Genomic DNA, 25,656 nt, shown 5'->3' with positions numbered 1-25,656 from the left:
CAGACTGACATAAGCAGGAAAGATGGATACTTTTGGAAAATGTTTGGTGCAATCCCCAGACACCATTTTGATAGAAAACATAAGAAAACAAAATATAGAAAATGCTAAATATGTTTTGTTTTGTTTTTTTTAACTGGTCCATTGTTTTGCCAAAATTGTAGTTGCAGAGACTAATGGATTATCCAAAAAAACATTGTGGTGAAGGCAATTTTGAGAGGTAATCACACAACTAGCACAGAGACACAGAATTGACTGTAAATACCTGCAGGTGAGATACATTTACCAGATTGTCCTTGGCTTGTGAAGAGAAATCAGAATATAATCAAGGTAGAACAGAGACAATGCGTCAACTAGGATCGGAAAACTAAACAAGGTCTTTTCACTGTGAGGCAAGAGTGCTGATAACTGCTCCAGTATGCGAGCCGATAGTGATTAGAAATTAATAAATGTCTTACTCATGCGAGATGGTTGGATTTTTTCTCTATAAAAATGACATGACGTGATATAATTGTTTTTAGATATTGCTGAGAGATGCTAAACTGTGCATGTTTGTGGATTTGAACTTTAAGCCAGCATTGTTCCATTGTATATATATTCACTACAACACTGGTTTGTGTTCGGTTGGTCCCCATTTGCATTTTATGACAAAAACTGCTTTTCACATCCAGGGCTCAAAGTTGTAGAAGTGTCATGCAACAACGACAAAACAGCAACACTGATTTGTGTTGATGAGATGTTTCTGCCCAGGTCTCACAAACATGATGATGTTTAAATAATATAAAGTAATCATACTTGGGGATGACTTCAGTCAGTGTCATTGTAGTCTAACAATTCTCTTTGTTGTGACATTGTTTTTCGACAACTTGGACCACATTTTCATCTGTAATCTAAAATGTATGTTTGTCTGGATCAGAAATACTCATCTTTAAATCATACAGCTGTCAGAAAAAAAATGCTCTTCCTCTATTTCTGCCTGCTACAAAAAGAAAACTGAAATTAGGCACTTTAACGAAACTTTCTCATTTACTGAAGTGTCTTATCATAGCTTGCTCAGATGATTCTGAACCATTTTCTTAGTTTAGCTGCTGTAGGGATAAACTGATGGAACCATTTTGCACTCTTGTTTTCCAATCATTTTGCATTTAAAGGTAATGATGTCATGTCACTATTCTGACCTGTGTTTCCTTCTCCCATCAGAGTGCAATGTGTTGATTATTGTGGTGTGTGATGGACTCTGTCCTGGATTTTCTCTCTTCATGTTCCCCCAACTGGTCAAGGCAGATGTTTCTTTTCCTCCCGACCTCTGCTCAAGCTTTCTTCCTTTTAAAGGATGAGGTTTTTTTTCCTTTTTATGGATGCCTGTGCCTTTCATGTGGGATCATTGGCTTTTTTACTCCTTATTTTGTATTGTTAAGTGAAGTTGACTATCACCAAACTGGCAGTGTATGAATAAAACTAAACTACATTGAATGTTTTTGCTTGTAGTTCAAAGCATTTCTGCCAGTTGTGTTCACAGTGACTCACTTTTTAAAGCACTAATGTCCTTCTCTTGTGCTCAAAGTTCACATCCACGGGGAAGAAAAGGATTGAAATTCCTCCCTGCAGGAGAGTGACATCATTGCGTGTAACACCAAATTAGAGTCCTCGTTTTGAAGCTATATGCTCAGTGTTCCATGGTAAGTAGATTAAATCTGTTCATGAGGCTGATGGCTCCTTCCCAAACAAACATTCCTCCCAAGAGTTTATCAGGGAGGCAGATAATTTGCCCTGAGCCAAATCTCTCTCTAGAGTTTTCTCTCTGTGTCGGGATGACAGTGGCCCACCTGACTGACAGACAAAACATTTCCATTGACACATTACATCCAACCTTGCCTATAAAAAGGGGGAACTGCGGGTGCAGGAAGCAGAAATGACAGCCCTGATTGTTGGTAAGAGCAGACTAATTTGATTTAAATGCATGACATTTAGAGACTAACTAGTTGAAGTAAAGATTCAGTCCCTCTGTAGCGCCACCCCCCCCCCCCCCCCCCCCCCCCCATGTTTGTGTGCTCCGTTGGGATGGGATTAGATCAAATATGAGCAGGGTATTTATAGCCAGTGACATTTGGGAGATAAAGGTACTGTAGCAAGATGCGAGGAATGCAGAACAGGAGTTGCAATATCACTGATATGGCAAGCAGGATTACCTGTCATACCAGCAGTGTGAAGCCCACATACATCAGCCTGGTTATCACTTTTGCCCTCAGAGAAAACACACATGAAGCACAGGCTGCTTCAAGTCAGGCTTTATCGATTCATAAAGTCAAACGATGCATGACACACACACACCTCTGCAAGTCATTTTCTTTGTATATCCACCAAAAGCAGCTGAGAATAAACTGATGTGTCTGCAAAGAAGCACAACGCTGATCAAACAGGATCCAACTTCAAGAAATCAAAACTTAATTGGCTCTGGAATTTATCACCTCACGTCCTTCACTGAACTGCAAAATATTACTCGAGGCTTTGAAACTCCATGCAAGCGAAATACACATTTAAGGCACTTTATACTTTTAACGTGAAGTGCACAAATTGAGTACAGAAAGCAGAATGCTCCATATAGATCAAAATAATTAAAGTCTTATGTAAATGTTTGTGCACGGAGAGCTCCACAGAGTTGAGAGACTCTTACCTGGTCTGTACAGAGGACATAGTAGATCCTTGTGGGTTGGGGTTTAAATAACGTTACATTCGCAGTCAGGTCGAGTTTTGATCCCGTAATCATAATGTGAAATGACACGGATCAGACGCACAGTGCATCCCAGCTGCAGGCTGTGCGCAGACTTCAGGTCCAACAACACCATCCATATCCAGATCTCCCCTGAGGGGGGTCTTCGTCCCCTGCCTTTAAAGTGTACACTTTAAATTATCTATCTTCTTCTCTGTGTGTGTCCCGGTTTTTTTTTTATTATTTTTTTTTTAAACTAGGTGCAGAGCCAATACATCCAACAGCTGTGTGACTCAGTTCCCCAAACACAAAAGTTTTGCCTTTTGAGGCACAGTGTTCCAAAAACGCGTCTGCTGCAGGATACTCAGCAGCCAATGAATTAGTTTATTCTCTTGGCAAGAAAATCTCTCTCACTCTTGTAATAAATAGAAAATATCTCCAGCATGCCAGTCAATTAGAAAAACAAAAACAAACAAACAAACAAAAAAAACCCGTGCACTACTTATAGTCCCCGTGTGCGCATCAATAGTTGTCCTGTCGTCCAGGTTCTCTTCACTTAACCCTGAGCGGTTTGTCCCCAAATTCCAGCAGCAGGTAGCTCCAGCAGCTCTTTCCACTCGTGTTCCTCTTGAACGTCCACCCTGTCCAACCTGGTGGTGAGTGCGCACCGCGCGCGAAAGACAGGCGCTTAAAAGGCGCACAGAGGGCCAACAGCTGCGCGCGTGCTGCTTGAGTGCACTGTTGTTGTGCTCTCGCTCTCTCTCTCTCTCTCTCTCTCTCTCTCTCTCTCTCTCTCTCTCTCCACCTGAGCAGTGCATTCCTGCAGTGAACACGCCCCTCTCTTTCTCTTCACAGACCACTTTAGCTGCTGTCAACTGAAGAACGACATAATGTTATTGAGAAGTAACTAAAGCTTCCACAATATTGATACGTATTCAGAAGGGAGAGGTTATAGATACACTATTGTACATGAAATCATTGTATTGAATTTGTGAATCTAAGCAATTTTCCCCTGTGAACGTATGGGGAGCAACTTCTTACATTCTGAAAATATATTATTAGTTTGCAATTTTAAAAGTTGGCTTTTCTGCAAGATGCAAAAATTATTTAGCCATGTATTGGAGAAGAGCACCTGTAGCTGAATAATAAGTATTCAGCCAAAATATGACATCATCATTCACAGTTTTTTTGCTCATAAAATGCAGGGAATACATTGTTTTTCTGATGTCCTTGTGGTCACAAATCCAGTGCAGTGCCTTTACTGAATCGAGCAGTTTACCACAGTGTCCAAGGATTATTGTCATTCTACTACACTGTTACGTGACATGGTATGAAATTCTGTACTTGAGGCCTGGTCGAAAGAAGTAAAAGTAAAGAATGCAAGTTTATAAATTTGTGACATAAATAAATCACCAAGTGTCCAATTTGCCATGATGTGCCTTATTGTGTCATCCACACTTGACTGATGTGTTCGCCTGGTCTCCATCCATGCTTTAATCGCTGCTGCCACGTTGACTGGATGCCTCCATCTTGGATGCTATTGACACATGTAGGTGTTTACATTAAGGCGTTACCCCAGCACATCAGAATTTTTCAACATCAGCTCCCAAGAATCCATATCAATTGGGCTCTAGTTTAGTCATACATCCATCCGTCTCCACTTTAATCAGTTTGAGAGCTGAAGCCGATCTGACTTTGTGCAAGGCCAGTCCATCACCATGTAAAAACTAAAACACAGACAATCTGGGTGGTATAAAGTGAACCTCATATATGTTGATAGACTGTGGGGGGATATTGGGGTACCTGGAGAAAAGCCACAGACAGATGAGAACATGTAACATTCCTGGTTGGGAAACAGTGAACCACATTTCTATGCTGCTAACAAGGACCTACAATGGCTCTTTTTCTTTAAGATGAACCGGACGCATGGTTTTACTGATGTATTTCCGCAGTTTAAAGTCATGATGACTTGTAATGATGAAAACACGAGCAGTTTTATTTTGTTGTTTTATTTTGGGGACGTGTTGCAGAGATCATTGGAGTGATTATAAGAGGCAGTCAAAGCCAAATGTTTTCTTGGAGTTTTAAGTCTGTGAATTTCGTTTCTCTTTCAGTAGGTTGCAACTGGACTTCGGTCCAAGCTCCTGTTTGTTCACAACTTCAGCAAAGAGTCAGACTGGACTACAAAAACAGATGTTCTATTCTTGACTTTACTATACATCAGATGATTTTCCACACGAGTATAATTATTATTGCCCTTGAATTTTCTGAAAACAAAAGCGTATTCATCTCCTCACAAAAATAATAAATCATTGTCAAGTATAGACTTCCACTTTCAGTCTCCTCTATCATTTCCCTTCAACGTCATGCTAATCAATCTCTTCATCTCCACATTACTCACTGTTTCTGCATTTCTTCCCACCTTGTCTGCCATCAACATGTCAGGACACCTTTCTGTGTACATCCATACTCCATACCAGCCTTAACATTTAATGGGAACCTTCTTCTTTTTCTTTTTTTGTAACTGTAACCCTCAGGCGTTTCCTTTGTGTCTCTCAGTGTGCTTCACGTTTGATGAGCCACAGCCCCTTTTAGCAGGTTTTGTTTTACCATTATAGTACCTGCTTTGATGTATGGGGCTGTAACGTGCTGGTCCATCTCCAGTTTCCTCACCGCACTCTTCCAGCAGGACAAATGGGACGACTTAGTGATGGTGAAACAACCACTTGGCCTCTGTGTGAACTCAGAGTACTGTCTCCTCCTCGCTCTGTCACAGTCTCTTCATGCTCAGCCAAGGGCGAAACTTGTTTATCTGAGCCGCATGTGACAACCATCTATCTGGAGTTTAACGGACTTAAAGGAGACAATCATTTCTTTGCACTGAATTGAAGGGACATTAAAGGAGTTTAATACAGTAGCTCTTACATGCAGACTTACAGCACTCGAAGGAAAGCCATATGGAAGAAATTGAGGAAGGTGGTCTCGTCTGATAAATCATGTCATTTTACGTCACATATGGCTGCGCAGTAGTGTATCAAGTGTAATAGGATCATACCTTCTGATGTTGCAAGTCATTTGACGCCCAGAGCAGATACCAAGGATGACAGACCTGCAAATGTTGACGTGGAGACAAACATGAGTCTGCAGTATCGTAAATTTCCAGAACATCAACCGGGGAGAAATGATCAGCAACAGCATGGTGTTCACTGAATAGCTCACGTGTTTAGATCAACTACCAGGAAATGAAGAGAATTAGATGAATACGCTAAAGAAAAACGTTCTATAATGTATGGCAGGTCTGATTACAGTTTGCATTGAAATGGTAAATGCACAGCAGAGTTGGACGTGTCAACAAGTTCATCCACCATCATGGTGTTTTATCAAACTATCAGACTCAAAGTCGTAAGTGATCTAGAAGGGATCCTTAACACCTGGATACGAGTCAGACAGGTACAGTGTTAGTGAGCACACAGACCAGGGAAAATAGAAAAGGTGGTCAGTGTTGTGAATGATATATCACAAAGTAATTCATGACTGTAATACAGTTGCTGAAACCGCAGAGTCTTTGTTTACTCTGTGCTTTAACATTCGCACCATCCAAAGTTGTCGTCTCCACTGAAGAGTGGTTCTATCATCACTTGACTAAACTCCTGTTCAGTGGTGAAAAAGAGCCTCATTAGTCTTTAACTAACTCAGTCTTCCCACTGTCAGTAACATTAGTCTTTATCTGTATCCACTGCAACAGTGATACAGCCTTGAAGAAAAAAATATTATTTGCTTTAATAAAGCTTTCTGCATAATGATAGTTTCTCTCATTTGTTTTGGAGCTACTTCATGTGGTTATTGGTCAATAAAAATGTTTCTTTAAAGGCATTCTAGCATCCAGATTCGAGTATAATCCCTCTAATATGTTATATAATTTTTTTTATGATGGCACAGTAACGAAGCGTTTCATGCTGATTCATTGTACCCAAACTGAGGAGGCTTTCGCACTTATCGGAAAACAATTTTTCAAACTGTATCAGCAGGGCAAAAGATAACTGTTATTCCTTTGTTTGTCATTTTATCAATTTTGGTCCCAATATCAATCATAGTTTGTCATTTCAAGTTTCCAAAAGGAGTTTTCAAAGCAATTTGTGTTTCTTAAGATTATATGTTATATTTTTCGAAATTATTTTGGCAATCTGGCAATAGCAGTGCATGAGATGACCTTTTAGCTAAAAGTTTTATTTTAATGTTTCCATCAGCAGCGAGTGGCTCCTCAATACCTGTGTATATAATGATTAGCTAAGTGCCCTCAGGTCTCCACACTTGTCTCGGCTTGCAGAGAGATTTTCCTCCGCCCTACCTATTGCTCCCTTAACATTAGCAAAACACACTTCACTGCTTCGTGCTGCATGTGTTTACTGCGAGACCGATAGCCAAGTATTTACCGTAATCATCACATACATGCACATAACGCCGTCTCTTTTGGTTGCGAGCGCATTTGGCGGCCTGCAGTGTTCTGCTGGATAATAAAAGGCCTCTGACGCAAAGTGGCACTTTCCTGCTCCTCAAAGACATTAGTGAGGAGGTGGGGGGGGGGGGGGGGGGGGTTGCTGTCCACCCACCCTGCTCGCTTTCAGGTTTTTACTGAGCTTGGCAGCCAGCCAGTACGGATGAAGAAACCTTATGGGCGGACTGGGTTTCGCACAGCAGCCCTGATAAAAGATCGCTGATGGTGGTGTGAAATGTCATATACATTACATGCAGGCATGATGCAGCTGCAGCTCACAAAAAAATCAAAGTGTACTTGCTGCATAGTGGCAACTTTGGATTGAAATCCTCCAGGCAAGACAGCAGGTGTGTGTGTGTGTGTGTGTGTGTGTGTGTGTGTGTGTGTGTGTGTGTGTGTGTGTGTGTGTGTGTGTGTGTGTGTGTGTGTGTGTGTGTGTGTGCGTGTGTGTGTGTGTGCGTGTGTGTGTGTGTGTGTGTGTGTGTGTGTGTGGGCTAAGCTTCAAGAAATGCATCCTAATTCAAATATTCTTATTCATACTGGAATATAACCAATGAAATAAATGAAAAAGAGCAAATATGTCACATATGAAATGATTTCAAAGCACCTGTTTAATAAATGTCAAAGTTCCTTTAAAAGAAACTTGATAAAAGCTATGGGATAAATGATGTCCCGGTAGGAAGTGTAGTTGAATCTTTTAGATCTGAATGTGAATCGTTCAATTTGAACCAGGATCGATCGGTTTCAACTATTGCTTTTAGAATCAGAATCAAAGTAGTGGAGTTTGAAATGGAATTTATTGATTTGAATGTGTATCATTATGAAATAGAAACTTAATTTCATTCAGTTGAAAAATTCAGCTCTTTAATTCATTCAGACTTTTCAGTTCCACTTCTCTTAATTCAGATTCAGTTTTTTTATTCCATTTTTTTGTGCTACAAGAAGTCCATTTTATGACAGCAACGTGCTTCACATTGTCTTTTTTATAAATACCCCTTATCCGAAAAAGTGATTGGAAACACGACGTGCCCAGAGGTGTACTGGACAGCTGGTATACCAGGACAAATCACGGTGGGCCGATGTGATCAGTCCCATCCTGCAGCCAAAACTCCAAAACCAGTAGGACCTGGTTTTGTTTTGTCACCACTGCATGCACATAATGTTTTCATTCAGCATCGTTGGTCTCTTTAAAGAAAACCTAAATCTTGTTTTACCCAATGAATAGTGAAGCTCTGCTTCATGTGTGTGAGTATATCTCTGTCTTAAGTTTCAATGTAGTTTGAGTGCTTGTGAGCGAGTTAAATGGTTAAATGCAAATCTTTGAGATGCAAACTTGAACTGGGGGGGTGGGGGGTGGGGGGGTCTACATCTTTGCATGCAACATGTGTGCTGCAATTGTTCTTACACATGACTGCTTCACTTGGAGTTTGGAATACATTAACTTGATGTGTTTTGCTCAGTCTGTTGGTGAATGGACATAGTTTATGTTCTCTTGATGCAATAAATCTCAATCAGCCATACTGCATCGGCTAGAGGGGGATAAATGCCCCCAATTCTTTCTCCAAATTACCCCCTGTATATACACTACAGTATGTACACATTTGCAGATGTTTATAGGAAATGTCTTTTTAAGTGGAGTTAAGGCTGGAGTGGGTTCTTTTTTTTTTTTTGGCAATTTTACCTGGACTCCTGTTAGGACATGAAGCCTGAACTAATTATTTATTTTTGGATAAATAACATCACATCACATGGTGCTCCAAAACCCACATGTTAAGGTAAAAGCAAAAGCATACCATCTAAGGCCCCGCTTACACAACGACAAATACGAGTACATCTGAAAAACTTTCTTCACTTTTGGGGGGTCCGTTTAAACGACACCAGTGTGCAAATATACTGTATCCATTAAGTTTTAAACCAGATCCCAAGGTGGAAAGATTCTTTCATAGTCGCGATTCCCTCCTGCAAAGACTGCCGTAGTCGATGGAGCGCCATTACTACGCATGCACATTTTCACTATTTTTTGGAAATGATCTGATGCAAGAAGATAGACAGGAGCTCAGCATGCCCTATGTGTGCTATAGATTTTTACATAGAAGTATAGAAATACAATTTTAACTACCTCCTAAAAGGTGAAGATGATATCAAATATTCACTGTTGATTAACACAAAAATGTACATTCACTCACTCGTGCACACACACAAAATGATCATATAACTTAGATGCCCAGACAGTGATTAAATATAGCAAAAGGACCGTCTCTTAACCTTTGCAATAGATGAAATCGAAAAAAGGAATTGCAAAGTATAAAAATAAGATTATAACTCCTTGGTTACATACAATTGAAATTAAGTGAATGTGCCCCAGCATGTATCCTGGGTGGTATTTAAAATAAATTCTAGTACCTGCAGAAGGAATGATGTGACCATTTTATTTAGAGAACTTGAAAAAAACAAAAAAAACATCAGGAGACCCGAAGGCTTCCTGCTTTCATCTGGATCTGTCATGTTTCACCTGGGCAGCAAACCACTGCCTACACGGATGTGATGTTATGACATGTTTTGGATGTGACGCTGGTTTATTGGCTGCGGCAGGATTACGTGGTGAGCGGGAAGCCGTGAAGGTTCCATGGATGGGGTTCATAAAGTTCATACAAAAAATAGGCGTGGAAAGAAAAACATCAGCCACTTTGATTTACTGAAAGTGAGAGAAAGCCACGCCACAGCATTAGACGCTGGGTGTGAAGGCAAATATCGATGCTTGAGTCAGTTTTGTGTCATCCCAACTCATCATATTACCCATTACAAGTACTTATTGTGAGCAACCACTGCAGTTCAGCAGCCACTTTCCCAAAGGACAAAATACCACAACAAACCCTCCCTGTAAATACCATCCACATCATTTACTGGGCGGTTTAAATACTGTAAAAGAGGCTGAACATCTGTGAAGCGAGTTTATGTCCAGAAAACAGCCACATGCTACTCTTAACTGTGTGGAGGAATATATAGAAAAGAAATGTCAGCATAAGCCCTGTGAGTGTGTCGTAATCATATGAATGCCGTTTGCTAGATTGGGGATATGCATCTTTTTTCTAACTGAAATAGCTGTGAGAGATGTGATATTATGAATTAATAGAATGGTTTTGTATGGAAAGAAATTAGTGTATTTTAATTTAAGTAAGCAGGACAATGTGTATGATTTGGTTTACAAGACACAGGGCAGAGAAACCCCCCTCCCATTACAAAACATTTCTGAAATCTTTGGATTCCTTTCTGAATATCTCACAACATTTAGTGATAAGGCTGTTTTTGTTTTGTCCCATTACGAGTCAGCTTCACAGAATTTGCAAGGGGGTTAATTGTGTTGAGATTTAACTTAACATTAAATCTTAATTTTTTTACATGGTTGACATTTGAGAGACACACATGCACCGCACGCGTCAGGTACAAAAGCATTGCGTCTTTTCCTGTAACTTCCCACCAATCTGCAGCCTGTCAGTTATGGCATAAACACAGTGCCTGGATGGGAAACATCTGCAGACCTTATCTCAGTGTCTCTCATATGTGAAGTGCACTGCAGGCTGTCTCCTGTCCAGCACACCCAATGATACCGCAAGCACAATAAATAACACCCACAGGTCAACAGTATTCCTCTCGGACTGAGACTGCACAGGTGCAGCGGGCAAATCGTGTTTACGTTAAGACACAGTAGTCTAAGAAACATGTCTCAGTATCTCAATATAGGTGGTCAAACACAGCTGCAGGCCACTGTGTGTGTGTGCACGTAAGATAACTTTACATTTACTGAATAAAAATCACAAACACGCAATAAACAAAATCTTCCCCGACTCGTTTATCACTGTCAGATGTTCCCGCTGTGCAACTAAAAAGGTTGTTCAAACTTGGCTGAGGATAACACAAAGGCATGTAAACTAAACCCAGAATGGATCAGTGCCACAACCATTCAGAAAGCTGCTGTTCTGAGAACCGGTTTATTTCAGCATGTTCGGCTCCAATTCTGCTCCTGTTGTGCAGGATTAGTTTATTTTCTGTCACTCACGCAACATACAACACCAGAGATGTGGCCGCTCAGGGAAGATAATAATACAGAACCCATCAGTCAGGATGGATCTTAGTTGTCACTTTGGTGTAGACTCATTTTGTGCATAATACCAGGAATTATATCTGCAAACAGACTGTTGGTCTGGACTCATGTCTGCTGGTCAGTTCTCAGATATCTGCAGAAATTATCATATTTGTTTGCTCAGTGGGGATTTCTCGGGGACCAGGTCTAAGAACAGTTCATCTCATGTTGGCAAACATGTACACGTGTTTACACGTACCCAGGTTGAACACAGCTGTGAGTCACTACAAACAATGATTCCAGAAAGCTCCAGCCACAGTGGAAATTAAGTGTCTCTGTTTGCATCTAAAGAGGGGTAGGCCACAAGATTGACATCACAATTCATGAAGAGGGTTTTTTTTTCTTCCAGGAATTGGATTGGCTATCATGACTTCATGCTTTTTGTTACACTGTCCCCTACAGGTTTGGCACGCTCATAGTAGTTCTGAACCCGGTGTATATGTGGGTCTGTGACAATGATGATTTATTTATTTATTTATTTTTGTCAACATAGAGGGGGAAATATCAGTTTTTGTAAAAGCCAGAGACACCAGCGACGTCATTCACCAGTGCAGCCAGCAGGAAACATGGCGCCAAAGCGGCACAAACGCTGTAAAGTTTGGTTACATTTCACGAGAAAGAATGACAACAGGGGAACTTGTAATGCTTGCACTTCCATAGTTTGGCTCATCCTTGTTCTTTTATTATCCCCAGTATGAAGCATTCTTGACTTTCACTGCTCTCTTTCTGGTTTTACCACATGTTTTGCTAATGTTTACAGTGTCTGACCCAGTCCAGCTTCCCTCCCATTGCTGTTTGGAAGCTAATTCCAGCCAGACCCCACAGAGATGAAAAACCCAGGCCAGGACTGAAAGAAATGTCTCCAGATTGAGTTTCCTCAGGTGGTTGTAATATCGATAAAAGAGGAGATCAGAGTGTGTTTTGAAGATGTTGTTCTGTTTTCATTTTAAGATTGGGCAGATTTACAAAAAAAGAAAGTGCTGGCATGGAATGAAAGTGGAGGAGCGGCCCAAACTTTCTGATGATGCTCATCAGATCAGAGTCACACAAAGGAGCTGCTTCATAACATCCAGTGAAAAAATCTAAAAGGTCAGCACTCTTCTGCTGCCTGTCTGAGTAACTCAGGTGTTACCACAGAAACGTTTGAGGCAGTGAAACATCCCAGAACCACGTTTGCGTGCAGCCGAGCCAACAGAAAATATGTAAATGCACAAACGGGTTGAGAAACTGAGACCTGAGCTCAGCTTCCTGAGGGGGGCGTCAGAGTGCTTGTGGAGGGGGCGGAACAAAAAAAAAAATGTAGGGGTCGGAAACCAGTTATTGAGAACTGAGGTCAAGCTTGTAGTGAAGGGACACATCTTGTTCTGGAGGACAGGTGAAGAGCCATCGGTGTGTTTGAGGTCGTAGTCATCAATAGAATACAAACAAGCGCAGACTCCAAGTTATTATAATGAAACTGTCTTTCCTGCTCGTCAAGCAAATAATTTTTGAACTATTAGTTTGTCAGCAAAACAAAATTAGAAGTTACAAATAACACTTCAACAGTAGATGAAGAGCAGTCACCTGACATCATTGGTACATCACTAATTGTTTATCAAACCAATCAGTACAATGAATATTTAATAGGACAATTTTGACAAATCCCTGTAGCTTCATTTAATTAAATCATTGGAGCTTGGAACATTCCTCACATGTTCCACATTTACTAATTAAAACCTGAATATATTGCATCCTTGGTGCATTCGTATTATTTATATAAACTATGAAGCAAATCAATTATCAGCCAGTAAATCACTTCAGCTGGTGTTGTTTATAACTTTTGTCTAAATTTGGAGAAATTTAAGTTGGTAAGATTAAGTTACTGAGCTGAAAATCAGTTAAAAATACATGTCATGTTTCTACTCAATGTGATTTTTTACCTCAATTTAAAAGAAATTAAATATAAATGTTCCATCAAAAGATCATCACCAGACTTAGATTCAAATCACAAGCCAACAATAATGAGGCTATTGCTTCAACGTCTGCTTCCTCACTCCATGTATTTACACTGGTGTTTGGGGAAGTCACGTCCAGATTTCCTCGGATGGTTTCCAGGAAGCCACATGGTCCATCTGTCGTATACTGTCCTCACACACCAAGATGTGTGTACAGTATATATCGGTTGTGAATGTGGGGACTCTGATTCCCACCAACTGGGCACCAAATGTCGTGTTTAGTCCAGAAACAAAAGAAAAATCCCTAAAAAAAACAAAACAAAAAAACAACAAAAAAAACTTGGTTGACTTTTGGAAGCACAATAAAAAAAAAACTTGTCACATCAACTTTTAGCTCAAGCTGATAAAACGAGTCACTCTTGTGTCGATTGATTTTCTCCTTTCATTGAAGAAGCAGGAAGAGCAAAGACTGAAACATTACATGCAAAAATGAATGAAACTCATAGAAAGTTATAATTGAAAAATAGGCCACCATCAATTAAGACTGAGGACAAACTGAAAGCTAGATCACTGCCACCTTCCTAAGCACAGGAGTAGCATTACTAAAACCAAACTGCACCTTCAACCCTTGACCAAGCAAACGCACATTGTTGGTAAGTTTCAACAGACTTCATGACATAACCGAGAACTTTGCCATTTTACATCGAAAATATATATTATAGTGGTTTAATGCACTTTAATAAGCCAGCAATGAAAATGCAATAGTTTTTTTTCAAGTATTTCAGAGGGTGGCCTATAAATGCTGAAATAGCTGTCATAACTCAAACTGGAGTGATTATTTTTCTGGAGGCTTGTATACATCAATTGAGTTGATATTGTAATTCAAAAGTAGGTTCAAACCTCTGAAATTAGGGTTATTTTATCGGTAAAATGTATGTCTTAATACTAATACAATACTGCCACCTAGTGGCAGGATTAATCCCCACACCAGTTGCTGTAAGACAATGAAACCTTTGAATTAATACAGAGTATAGAATTTTATTGTTTATATTAAATCAGAAAGGCAAGGACTATAACATACGTTACAAACCAATACAATTGTATACCTTGGGGAGAAACAAACTCAAGTGACATTATAAAAAAAGTCGCTAACACTCGCGGACCAAAAAACCCATTCTTTAAATAACATAACTGTACATTTTAATATTTAAAAAGGATTTCTTCTAATAAAAAATTTAAAACTAAAAAAAAACATTCTCGCTTCCTTTTCCGGAAGCGCAAGTACATACGCACGCACGAGGGCGGGTGTGTGACCGGTCAGATGACAGTCACGTGGTCCAGTCAGCTGATGCTAACGTTAGCCAGCATCCGGACGGACGGTTCTCCAGCGGCAGGGACGGTTCTGACGGTCAGACAGGATGCCTTTCTCCGAGCTGTATTTTAACGTCGACAATGGCTACCTGGAGGGACTGGTGAGGGGATTCAAAGCCGGAATTCTGTCCCAGGCGGATTATCTGAACCTCGTCCAGTGTGAAACCCTGGAAGGTGAGCCGAGCTCGACGAGCAGCCGCTCGCCCCGCAGGCTAACTAGCTTAGCTCAACGTATGATAACGCAGTTTATAAGCTTAATTTGCGTTTATTATTCCATTCTTGTCATTCAGCTGATACTCAGGATTTTGATACACTGGTTTAGATACAACGTTTTGTTAGTAATATGTCATTGCCATGTCTTTCCGAGATAGCCAGCCTCAGCTTACTGGAGAATAGCACGGCACATTGAATACTCCATCGCTTATTGGTCAATAATGGGCCTTTCTGGAGGAAGTGAAACCACAATTGTTAAAGGTTTTACTTCATTTTTTTGGGAATATATGATTGTAATGTTGACCAAGCTTGGATTTGATTGTCACCTGCGGTCTTTGTGCAATTTAAGCAACCCCAGAGCTGAAGAATGTCTGTTTACTTTTGGGTTCACGACAGGATTCGACCTGAGTCCTGAGATTAAGTGAAAATAACAACAAAGTGAAACTGTCTGGATTTGTGACACGGGACTATTCTTATAGTCGACTATTGTTTTGATACACTTGATATTTTACAGAGAGCTTGAAATCGAGCAGCACATCGGGTACAGGAAGTCAAAGGAAAAACGCGAACATGCAGTTGTAATAATTATACGATCACAAAATGCATTTGTGTGAAAAAAGAAAAATTCCAACATCCATGTCATTAACTTTACTTTACTACACCTATGTGCTCTGTATTATTATTATTGTTATTAATATTTAATTCTATATTTTCATCGAATTTGTAGTGTTAGCCTAGACTTTAGGGAAGAAGTCCCACTGTGTGAATTCCACTGCCTGTATGTCTATCACTACAGCTGAAAAGAGCATCTGGTGCTAAATCAATCCAAATTTCAATGTGACCAACACAATTTCTCAAAGATGTTTTAAATAGGTTGTTCATCATATATTTAAACATCTTGAAAAGTCTCAATTACTAATTATGGAAATAATTCGAATAAAGAAATGATTTAAAGGCAGTACACATTGTGGTATATTTGCCCTGACTAATAAACATGCAGTTGTAGTTCTACATGAGGTACTTGTGTTCAGCCAGGTAACTGTGAGGTACATAAGGTATCTTTATCTAATAGCGTCTTGAGATGCGAACTCTTAGTAAAACAAGCAAGTGGTACATAACATACAGATGACACACTCCGAACCCTTCAAAATCTGGCAGTTGTACTCTCAGGTGTCCTGAAAGGCCTCAATGAAGTCAACCGTCTTTCTCTGTGTTTGTCCTGCAGATCTGAAGCTCCACCTGCAGAGCACAGACTATGGCAGCTTCCTGGCCAACGAAGCATCTCCTCTCACCGTGTCCGTCATCGATGACAAGCTGAAGGAGAAGATGGTGGTGGAGTTTCGCCACATGAGGAACCAGTCATATGAGCCGCTGGCCAGCTTCATGGATTTCATCACGTAAGGGAAAAGCCACTGTGCTTCATGAATATGAAGTTTCAATTTGTAGATTAAATAAAAAATGTTCTTTACATACAGACCTCAAAGCAGTATACCCTCTGTGTCAAAGCAATCCTGTTTTAACTAAACCCTGGAAAATAAATCACTTGGTTCGATCCCCTGTTTCACCCTCATCATGTGTCAATAGACCCTGAAATGACTTTTAATTAGTTTGTATTTTTATTATTATTATTATTCTCCACTCAAAACAGGATATAAACCTTTTCCGCTCATTTCAAGTCATTGCTCTCTGATGTTGTCTACATTTTCTGTGATGTTTAAATTTTTAGAAAGGAGAGTTTTCAGAATATTGGGATGCTCCAAAGTCCAGAATATTACATTTCAAAAGTATGTAATGATGCCCATGACATTGCATTGTCAAATTATGAAATTTTTTTGATGTGATGAAGACCAGGTCATTAAGATATCGTCACTGATAAATAATGAGATGATGATAAGCCACTTAATGGATTATTAGAACAAAAGCCATCACAGATTTCTGACCCCGCCTAGGGGAGACATGGACACAGGGAAAAGACAAATATTCCACATCCAGATTAACTGCCTTTATTCATTTATTTAGTTTAGTAATCACATTATTTTATTTCATAATTTGAAAGAACATAAGATAAGACAACACTGCAAAATCAGAATGTTCTATTATAACAATTATTTTGATCCGGATCAGCACCAAGATAGAATGCGTTCTTCCTTTGATCAAAATGCACATCTGTACCAATTTGTATGAAGATCTGCTCATTACTTTTTGAGATATCTTGTTAAAAGACAGACACACAATCACGGGTGATTTTATAACTTCCTTGGCAGAGGAAATGATTGATATACTGAAATAAGTCGGATATCAGCTGTCAGTTTCTCGGCTCTCCACCTGTAAAAGAAACTTCCAGATCATTGAAATCGCAGATTAAAACTGTATGCTGCAGTTTAATAGTCGATGAGATATTTTATTTACTCTTGGGATTTTGTCCGGCTTTTGTTTTGTTTTTGTTAGCGGCTATATTTTCATCACAGTTTCAGTTTACTGTCTTTCTTTTCCCTTCATTATTAATGCCAAACCTTGTTCCCAAACAAGTCAATAACCATCGCTTTGCCTTGCGTTGCATTCAGGTACAGCTATATGATCGATAACGTCATCCTGCTGATCACCGGGACTCTGCACCAGCGGGCGATCTCCGAGCTGGTGCCCAAGTGTCACCCGCTGGGCAGCTTCGAGCAGATGGAGGCCGTCAACATCGCTCAGACCCCCGCCGAGCTCTACAACGCCATTCTGGTGGACACTCCTCTGGGTACGCATACAAATACGAGCAGTACTGACTCGAGGTGAACATTAGAGGGCGCCAAATCTCAAGAGAATATGAGGCTCTGCTGTTTGTTTCAATGTGAATTTTCTCTGGTTTTTCCCCAGCTGCTTTCTTCCAGGACTGCATATCTGAGCAAGATTTGGACGAGATGAACATAGAAATCATTCGTAACACACTTTACAAGGTAAACCACAATCAAATTTGATCTAAAGAAATGTACAAAAACTTTACTTTAAAGTCTGAACAATATGAGAATGATCTAATTTCTAATGTGATGATTTAAAACTAATACTTAAACTCACTTTTGAATTTACACCTTTTTTTCCCCTTGATATTATTGATGGCTTTTGTTTGTAAAGCACAATTTAAAACAAAGTTTTTCAAGTGTTTAAATTCCTGGATGAATATGTTCTCAGGCTTATCTGGAGGCTTTCTATAAATTCTGTTCCAACTTGGGGGGAACGACAGCCGACACCATGTGTCCCATCCTGGAGGTGAGCTTTCACTCAGTTTTGTCAGAGGAACACACAAACCTGGTCATGTTGGAGCAGTGGACTTTTCTGAGTCCAAACAAAAAAATCTTTTCCCATAAGAGGTGTAATATGAAGGTTTGACCACATTCGGTGTTTCACTTTTATTTTTTTGGTTGTTTTCTGTAGTTCGAAGCCGACAGACGAGCCTTCATCATCACCATCAACTCGTTCGGCACCGAGCTATCCAAAGAGGACAGAGCCAAGCTCTTCCCCCACTGCGGCAAGCTTTACCCAGAAGGCCTTGCGCAGCTGGCTCGCGCGGACGACTACGAGCAAGTCAAAGCTGTGGCCGATTTCTACCCTGTAAGACTGCAATCGCTCAGCACTGAAATACATCATGAGATCTTTGGTGCTTTTGTTCTTACATTGAATGTAAACTGCTTATTTTAGTTTTCTTTTCTCTGTAAGATGAATCTCTGAGCTGATTATTTTCTGCCTTCCTCAGGAATACAAGCTGCTGTTTGAGGGTGCTGGGAGCAACCCAGGGGATAAAACACTGGAGGACCGTTTCTTCGAACATGAGGCAAGAAGTTTTAGTCTTTTTTTATGACTGAAAATTCCACATGTCTGAAGTGGGAATGTTTACTGGGGACTCATTTCTCTGTTGAATAAACGATGCATTTAATGAAGACTAGTCTAAATAAGGAAAAAGCTGCGTAAAGAGTCAATATTTAATAACATGTATTCTATATTGACTTTTTTTTTTAACTTCCTGAAGCATTTACCTTCAACAAAGGGGCATCAGTTCCTTTATTCCTTTATTTTGAGTTTTTTCCATGAATCAGGATTTCCGGTTTCTCTTATTGTGTCTTCTTCGATTAGTTATGTGAATGTGCAGTGCAGAGAGCTTCTCTCTACAAGCCGTTTTTTTACAGCAGTTCATATCTCGCCTGCTCATCCCGGTACATCTCTCCTGTCAGACTAATATGCAAAAAAAAACAAAAACCTGAAAGATGTTAAATCATTTCGGCAACTGTTTCACACATGATCTGCAACTTCAGGCTAATAAACACAATGAAAACGAGCTTGTGGGACTCGACAAGCAATAAAAAAAAATCAAGCTGCAGCGATAGATTTTGCATGCCAGGGTATGTTTGTTTTTAAGGAATGTAAGCATTACTCACACACTTTCTTAAATACCAAGAATCGCTGCAATAAAATAAAAGATAAAAGGACAAACGTTCACCTTAAAATATTTGACTGGAAAACGTTTACACACTTTTTTTTTTGTGAGTTTGAAGATCGTTGAAGCTAATCCCAAACCATGTAGTTTTGTTTCATGTGAGAAAACTCGTGCATGGATATTAAAACACGCTTGCTCATGGAAAGGCCCGGAGTCAAAGCCGCTGATTTCACTCCTTGTGCCTGCCCACTTCCTGACAGTGCAGTGATGTTTGGTTGCACCGAACGCAGGCTAAGCACTGGTTGCCCTCCTGTTCCCACTTGCAGGTGAAGCTCAACAAGCTGGCCTTCCTCAATCAGTTTCACTTCAGCGTCTTCTACGCGTACGTCAAACTGAAGGAGCAGGAGTGCAGGAACATCGTGTGGATTGCAGAGTGCATCGCCCAGCGACACCGCGCCAAGATCGACAACTACATTCCCATCTTTTGAGCCTTCTTTTTCCCCTCTCTCCCTCTTCTTCCTTCTGCCATCATTTCACAGTCTTTAATTTGTTTCCAGTCACGGCTCTGTTAAACATTCTGATGGTCTGATGCTAGATTTCCCCCCCTGTTCCTCGCTCCTAGGTGTAAATTAGACTTGGCCAAACACGCAATTAACTCCCGCTCAGAGCTTTTAAATGGAAAGAAATTGCATGAGCCCGGTGCACGAGAGTCACTCATTTGACTTTCAAAACATTTGTCTGCGGTTGTGTAAAAAGACAAACAAAAATTCTATTTTTATGCACGAGGTTCCGTCCGTCTCAAACATCAGCTGGCAAAGTAAACCAAAGGGAGGATTTGCAATTTACAAAAACCAGCAGGAAAGCTGACAGACACCTGTAGAGCGAGAGAGAGAGACGCTTAATATATTAACTGCAGAGGCAAATGGAAATGTATTGAACCTATGACCTTCAGTCCGTTCATCTAAAAATGAACAAAACGTACAAACATTCCTCAGCATCAGTCATCAGCCGACTCCATAAAACCCATATTTATTTCTGTTATTGTGCTTGGTTTTGTTAGCATGTCTGGTAATTACTGTGGTTTTATCCCTTCAAAAAGAAAACCTTAACGAGTGAAAATGTATGAGCTCCTTCCGATATGTTGTTCTACTAGATTGTTGTTAAATATTGAAAATACAACAGCTGAACACAAGCTTCCAGTCGATGATCTGTTCAAGCGTGAAGCTTCTGTAAATGGCCGTGGAGCGAAACTTTATGGGTATGTGATTGAGCGTAACGTATAAACTATACAAAAGATATATAGATATTTAAAAATGACCATATGACTTTGTTTTCTTCTGTAAAAAAATGATTTATTACTGTTTTGATCTGTTGTATGTGACATGTGTATAGTAAATGTGATGAAAGTAAACACGGCTGAACTGAGTTTTGTTGTGATTGAATTTTGAGACGAGATTTCTGAAGCGCCTCCTTCAAAGATCCGTGCATGTGAGAATAAGAATCTTCTAAATTTGTGTTTTTACAAAATATTCCATTCTAATTTAAGTCCTTTCAGCTTTTATATGTTTTGTCGTCAAGAAAGTCCCAGGTGACATCCAGCAAACATCACGGTACAAAATCCATGACAGAGCTGATATTGGCAAGCAGGCAATCGCGCAAATATTCACACTTCTGACGTAAAGTCGCCAATTGACTTGATGAGAATTTCTTTGGACACATTCGCAACTGGTCAAGACAGTAAAATATTTCATCAGTTGTACTCTTGTCAAACAAAAACATGAATTCCAGTACAGGGTGTGCAAACTTGGTCACATCACCACCAACCTGAAATCTCTTCACTGACTCTGTTTCACTCGGTATTAAATACGAAGTCTCCCTCCTCACCCCCAGAACTCAATGACCCTGTTAACCTTTTAAATTCTAATTTTTTTGTTTTGCTTCGGTACCACTTTGCAATTGTTTACAAGGAAACTGCAGTACAAATTATTATCATAACTGGTCTAAAGCAATAATTCTTGTGGCCCCTTGAGAAAATAATGGCCCAACCTTGTCATAGTTTCAAACTACATAAAAGTGTCTATTACATTATTTTGTTGCAATGCAGGTCTTAATGCAGTGACGTCACTCTTCAAAAAATGTCTTGGAATTCCTCGAATTTTAAGATTTTTTTGAGACTTTTCCTTAACCAAAATAAAAGCAATTCACAAAGCATCTTAAGCCGTAAGAGACCTCTTAAGATGTGAAACCGTTAAAATTCAAGAGGAAGAATTCTAAGAAGCCTAAAGGTTTGTTAAACAGACAAGATGACGGAAGGAGAAAGGGAAGATAGTTCGACACTGATTTAATGACACGCTCCAGGAATAATGTTTGTGGCGGACCTGATCAGGGAGGAGCTTATTTCTCCCACAGCAAAGCGACACAATAACGCCAGAGATGAAGGTGATCGCAACACTGTGATACGTCACGACAGGTAAGCTGCAGCAGCGTCTGACGAGAGGACCAGTCTGACCACAGAGCCCCACATTGGTCGTAAATCATAGGAAGTGGTGACGCAGCCAGTATCAAATACATTAAGTGGTAAAAATAACCAGCATGGACAGAAAATATAATTAAATCAATGTAATAATTGGCATGTGGTAAGTTCAATAATTTTTTTAAAGCTGTGTACAAATTAAATTAATTCGAGTTTTGAATTAATTTTCATGGTTACACATTCTTAATACAGCCCAATATATTTATTTCACCTTTTTTATGATCTTCTGTACGAGTCTTGCAGGCCTACCTAATGTCGAATCAATATTAAATCAAGTTATTCTGACGTTCTCCTCATGAAAGGTGAATCATTTGAGCCTCAGGTTGCCTCTGTCCATCACCAGCTGTTCTCGCTTAAACTTAATTGTGTCTAATCAAGCTGCTCACCTGCAGCTGCAAGAAGAAAAACCAGCAGTCCAGAGCTGCTGCTGCTGCTTCTCTCGTCTTCGGTCCTCACAGAGCTTCTGTCAGACTTTAGAGGACACGCTTTAAAGAAAAGCATGACATTCCAGGTTACAACCAGAGCCTGGCTCTTTGACCTGCACTGCTCTGTTGGCCTCACTGACTGGGACATGGACAAGGAGCTGAAACTGGCAACGACTACTGACCAGTGTTGCCTTGGTAACGGGCTTCATTATTCCGGCTTTTATGGAAATGATGGATGTGATTAACTCTACAGACAGGAGCGCTGCATGCGTCCTGGTGGTTCATTTATTTGAAATGTGTGCGTGTGTTACTGAGTTTTCCTTCTGTTGACAGAGGACAAACTGAACGATCAATATGTCGCCCAGAAACGTTCCACGAGTGCCTCGAGGAGAAAAGATGAATTAATTTGGTATGATAAAACATCTGGTGAGTTTGGAGAAAACACTTTTTAATGAGTTCAAGACCTTCCTCCCTTTTGTAAAAAATAAATAAATCCCTTTTTAAACGTTCATAATCCCGTTTAATATGCGTTGCCCATGTGTCTGAAGTCTGGTTCAAACTCTGTTTAGTCAACTTGAAAAAAACATTTCGGCTTGTCACTACATAGAATTGTGTAAAAAACAAACACAAAAAAACAACAAATTGACAGGAAACTAGTTTATTTGCTTTACTGTATTAACCTAACCAGAGAGGATCATGCCTCTGCTTTAAATTCAGTTTAATTTGAGTGTTTTTAAACAAGAGTTGCTTTTCCTACCATTCTCTTCAGATAAAGTGATAATACCAGCTTGTTCAAAAACAAACGTTCTTCATAGTCTCTAAAACACACTTTGATATATTAAAATTGTAACATGCGCATTTATTTTAAATGTTTTTATGGTCAATATATTTGGATGAATAAATAAATCCATGTACACACAGAACAACCTGTAAAACATGGAGGTTTGAAGCTACGCATGCTGTGAATTGTATAAAGTACAAATGTATATTGCATTTAGTTCCTGGGAGAAAATGCCAAATGTGAATGGAAATTGAGGCCTTTCAATAAAAACTTTCATTGGGTGTGTTATAGATCCACAATACACTGAAACTTACAGATTTGTTACAGAAGGTGCCACTGATTGTAGTTTCTTCTGTTGCTGTGTTGCCATCACACTCCTAAAAACACTTTTTCTTGAGGTGTCCAGACGTGCTGCTATTTCCGAGATCAGTGTGCGTGAGGGAAAGCATATTCTTGAATTAAATTGAACAAAGTAATGGAAAAGAATATGGTTTGAATAAAATAAATCTTGACTATTTAAAAGTGGAATGTTATAAAAAAAAAAAAAAAACTTGACTTTTAACTATATTGCACAATATAAAGCAGCTGGAAGTGGGATGTGCTGCAGGAAAAAGTAGTATTCTGGATACAAGCACTCTTGTCTTTATCTCGGGCTTTGAATGCTGCTCGGTCAGTTGTTGGCCGTCAGGCTTGGTGTTGAGTTCCATGCACAGGACATGTAGGATTCCTGCAAGTAAAAGTGTCTCTGATTGGAGATATAAAATACAGTTTCATTCACAAGAACTCTCTGCTGCTGAACCAGTGCCCAGATAGCTGCTTTTACTTTTTATTGCTGGCAGCTCTCGTCTCGCGTTTTCCTGTACTTTAAAAAAATTTTTTTAAACGAACACATGTCACTTTACCATAAATGTCTTTGAATTTGCCTACACCATTTTGTACATTTGCATTACTGACATGTACAGCTGGCGGGACTGTGCATTAATAGGATATGCAAAAGCTTTGAGATGCACAAACTAAAGTACTTTATCATGTGGACGCGACGTTGTACCTTCAAGAAATTTAAAGAAAATTACTCAACCAAATCAAGTCATCGTTTTTCATGTATGCGACAGAGAAGGTACAAGTCACAACATTGACATGTTTTCTGTCCATCAGATACTTTTGTTAAACCAAACCCATGGCTGTGGGTTAATCCCAACATCGTCTGCCCGGTGGAGTACGAAAAGCCTGCAAGTCTGCAGACTTTATCTGGACCTGATCAAGACGACCAGACGAGTGGGACTTTACAGACCAAACATTCACTGAAAGTAGAGTTCTGCAACCTTGCCTCTCGCAGCAGGACATTGCTGCCCCCTGAGTTACCCTCCACCCTCCATATGGTGCACAGTGACACATCCTCAATGCATGCGTAGCAACATACTTCAGTTTACGCTGTATATTCTTGTTAATCATAGTATGATGAGAGCTGCTTTGTAAAAACTTAATTCTTCACCCGCCTGAGACGCCATCACAAATGGTTAATGATGTGTATCTAATGTTGGGCAGAGTCGAACTAACTTAACTCAACTTATTTGAAGAATGGAGCCTCTCGTAAACCAGCCAAGGCCAGATGCAAGAGAAGGACTCCAATGGTGAGACCAATCAGTTCAGATCTCCAGGACCAGTGACATGAACAGATTATTTCATTGGTCATTTCTCTCTTATTCCAGGACAATGGTGCACTGAAACCTGGATGTTGGCCTCGCCCACCAGTGAATTACTGCATCCTCATCACCTTGGCACTGAAGAGCAGTCCTAGCGGGAGCCTGAAAGTTCAGCAGATTTACAATTTCATCAGGTTAAAAGTATTTCTGATTTTTACATCTCTTTTTGAAAAAAGCAGAGCCCACAGTTCTGCATGGCTTCAGTTGGTTTCCTCCTTTAACTCCTTCCATGATAGCACCCCCCCCCCTTTTTTTTCTTTTCTTTTTTTAACAAAAAGGCCATTCTTTTCTTGCAGCCATTGGGAAGTTTTTATAGATCTAAACTCTTTATACTTTTTTAATGATTAGAGATTAGTGTGATTAGTTGTGAATTTGTTAATCACAGGATACGAGCAACATGTGTAACTTTTCAGGAATTTGTAATAGGAGATTGTTTCACACTATACATTTATGTGCATACTTGCTAAAAAAAAAACGGAATCTCTTTAATGGGCATATTTTTGCCTGTGAATCCATATATCTGTTCTCAAACAAGGTGCATTTTTTTTGTTTGCAATTTTTTTTTTTCTTTTTGGACAAAAACCCACTTTATCATTTGATAATGGTGTCCAATAGTGTGTGGGCAACTTTGTTTTAATTTGCAGCAATCCAAGGAGTAATCTCTTTGGTTCCGAAATTTAGTCCAGCCATAAACTTAAAGTGAGTCTGTTCTACACTTTCAACTGAATGTAGTAGAGATAAATGGAAACAACATTGTGTACTTTAACCAGCTGAAGTCAGAAATCTTCAACGATGCACTGTAGACATATTAAGTTATTTTGGTCACTGCCATGTTGGCGATTGCCTTCAATTGGAACCGAGAACAGTTAAAAACGTACAGGATCATGACACTTCAGGACCACAAGTGTCTTCTGTCATGTAAAGACAGAATGCAGTCAT

At 39.7% G+C, this 25,656-nt stretch overlaps 2 protein-coding genes across 2 annotated transcripts in view; one reads left to right on the top strand and one right to left on the bottom strand.

Moving 5' to 3' along the window:
* The window catches only part of adamtsl5 (ADAMTS like 5), a 30,796-nt gene extending 27,469 nt beyond the window's left edge, over positions 1-3,327 (bottom strand). Inside the window, exon 1 of the mRNA XM_080495902.1 lies at positions 2,672-3,327. Within this exon, the coding sequence (XP_080352028.1) occupies positions 2,672-2,691 (20 nt within the window). The 5' untranslated portion in view covers positions 2,692-3,327. The remainder of the gene's footprint in view (positions 1-2,671) is intronic.
* An 11,330-nt stretch (positions 3,328-14,657) lies between these two features.
* LOC308138184 (V-type proton ATPase subunit d 1) lies at positions 14,658-20,694 on the top strand. The gene is made up of 8 exons (XM_080507196.1): positions 14,658-14,822; positions 16,087-16,258; positions 17,426-17,604; positions 17,724-17,803; positions 18,036-18,113; positions 18,279-18,455; positions 18,598-18,675; positions 19,602-20,694. Exons 1-8 carry the CDS (start codon positions 14,696-14,698, stop codon positions 19,761-19,763), a joined length of 1,053 nt encoding a protein of 350 aa, XP_080363322.1. The 5' UTR covers positions 14,658-14,695; the 3' UTR covers positions 19,764-20,694.
* The last annotated feature ends 4,962 nt before the right edge of the window (positions 20,695-25,656 follow it).

This window comes from Blennius ocellaris (assembly GCF_963422515.1).
Source record: "Blennius ocellaris genome assembly, chromosome: 1".
NCBI lineage: Eukaryota > Metazoa > Chordata > Actinopteri > Blenniiformes > Blenniidae > Blennius > Blennius ocellaris.
This window is presented reverse-complemented; position numbering and strand designations above follow the sequence as displayed.

Bases quoted from the DNA above. Each gene is read 5' to 3' on its own strand.
- LOC308138184 (XM_080507196.1), top strand. From the start codon at position 14,696: ATGCCTTTCTCCGAGCTGTATTTTAACGTCGACAATGGCTACCTGGAG. The intron at 17,605-17,723 runs GTACGCATACAA...GTTTTTCCCCAG, and splicing joins TCTGGTGGACACTCCTCTGG to CTGCTTTCTTCCAGGACTGC. The intron at 17,804-18,035 runs GTAAACCACAAT...ATATGTTCTCAG, and splicing joins TTCGTAACACACTTTACAAG to GCTTATCTGGAGGCTTTCTA.